The sequence below is a fragment of the Mandrillus leucophaeus genome, unplaced genomic scaffold (assembly GCF_000951045.1).
Source record: "Mandrillus leucophaeus isolate KB7577 unplaced genomic scaffold, Mleu.le_1.0 Scaffold183, whole genome shotgun sequence".
Classification (NCBI taxonomy): domain Eukaryota; kingdom Metazoa; phylum Chordata; class Mammalia; order Primates; family Cercopithecidae; genus Mandrillus; species Mandrillus leucophaeus.
The window spans coordinates 2,554,914-2,556,767 of NW_012101843.1; the positions used below are offsets into that span (position 1 = coordinate 2,554,914).

The 1,854-nt window shown below is 44.3% G+C and overlaps 1 protein-coding gene and 1 pseudogene across 2 annotated transcripts in view; one reads left to right on the forward strand and one right to left on the reverse strand.

Moving 5' to 3' along the window:
- The window catches only part of GSR (glutathione reductase), a 56,622-nt gene that overhangs the window by 18,705 nt on the left and 36,063 nt on the right, over positions 1–1,854 (forward strand). Inside the window, 1 exon segment of the mRNA XM_011977728.1 lies at positions 434–543. Within this exon segment, the coding sequence (XP_011833118.1) occupies positions 437–543 (107 nt within the window). The 5' untranslated portion in view covers positions 434–436.
- LOC105537998 lies at positions 580–1,023 on the reverse strand (annotated as a pseudogene). Its single transcript, XR_001005816.1, has one exon. The product of XR_001005816.1 is annotated as a 40S ribosomal protein S26-like (transcript).

Genomic DNA, 1,854 nt, shown 5'->3' on the forward strand with positions numbered 1-1,854 from the left:
TCCACCTCCCAGGTTCAAGAGATTCTCCTGCCTCAGCCTCCTGAGGAGCTGGGATTACAGGCGTGTGCCACCACGCCTGGCTAATTTTTTTTGTATTTTTAGTTGAGATGGGGCTTCATCGTGTTGGCCAGGCTGGTCTCGAACTCCTGACCTCGTGATCCGCCCACCTTGGCCTCCCAAAGTGCTGGGATTATAGCCGTGAGCTGCTGCGCCCGGCCCGAACTCTTGACCTCAAGTAATCCACCTGCCTCGGCCTCCCCAAAGTGCTGGGACTGCAGGTGTGAGCCACCGCGCCTAGCCAGGTTTGTTTTTAATTTAAAGGGCAGTATTTTATCTGCTGTTACCTAGTTACCATTCATTCATGATTTCTTTTTTCCCTCAGGACTCATTTTGATCCCTTTTGATCCTTTTTTTTTTTTTTTTTTTTAAACAGGTAATGTGGAACACAGCTGTCCACTCCGAATTCATGCACGATCATGCTGATTATGGCTTTCCAAGTTGTGAGGGTAAATTCAATTGGCGGTAAGTGTCAACACTAAGAGGGTTCAGTTTCCAAGTACAGATATTTTTCTTTCTTTCTTTTTTTTTTTTAAAGTACAATTTCCATTTTATTTTTCTCCAGAGAAGAGTCTGTCTCAGTCTTTAAGGACTCAGCTCCTTACATGGGCTTTGGTGGGGGACGTGGGGCAGCACCCGCAAGTCTAAATCGGGGAGGGGGTGTTCGGTCCTTGCGGGCTTCACGAGATCGATTCCTGACTACTTTGCTGTGAATTGAACGACTCACACAGTAATGTAGCTTCACATACAGCTTGGAAAGCACATAGGCATCGAAGACTGCTCACTTCAGAAATGTCCCTGACTGCTGCGGCCTCCACTATGTTTCGAATGACGAATTTCTTAATGGCCTTGTCCTTGGTCACGCATCGGGCACAGTTAGTGCAGCGAATAGGCTGCACACGGCCGCGGCCCTTTTTGGCACGACCGTTGTTCCTTCTGTTCTTTGTCATCTTGGATGTACGGACCGAAGACATAGTTTTCTTTCATAACTAAGTGAGTCGTAAACTTTTTTAGGGATGGAGGAGGAATTGTGGTAAATTTTCACAGTATGAGACTTACAGTTTAGCCATTTTTAAGTATACAATTGAGTGCCATTAAGCACATTCACATAGGTGTACAGTCGTCACTACTATTACCACTTCCAGAACTTTCCTGCCATCCCAAACAGAAACGTTATTCCATTAAACAATAACCCCTCATTCTCTTCTCCTGCTGGCCCCTGGGAACCTCTATTCTGCTTTCTGTCTCTATGAATTTGCCAATCCTAGGAAACTCATATAAGTGGAATCATACAATATTTGTTCCTTTATGTCTAGTGTATTTTGTTTTCACGGTTTGTCCATGTTGTAGTATGTATCAGAACTTCATTGCTTTTTTTGTTTTTGTTTTTTTGTTAAGACAGGGTCTTGCTCTGTTGCCCACGCTGGAATGCAATGGTGCAATCATAGCTCACTGCAATCTTGAGCTCCTGGGCTCAAGCTATCCTCCCACTTCAGCCTCCTGAGTAGCTGAAACTACAGGCATGTGCCACCATGCCTGCCTATTTTTTTTATTTTTATTTTTAGTAGAGATGAGGTCTCACTGTGTTGCCCAGCCTAGTCTTGAACTCCTGAGCTGAAGTAATCCTCCCGCCTCAGCCTCCCAATTTGCTGGGATTTCAAGTGTGAGCCACTGCGCCCAACCGTCATTCCTTTTAAAGGCAGATTAAGATTTCATCATATGGATAAAACCGCATTTTGTTTATCCATGCATTCGTCAGTGAATTTTTGGGTTGTTTTTACCCTTTTTTTTTTTTTT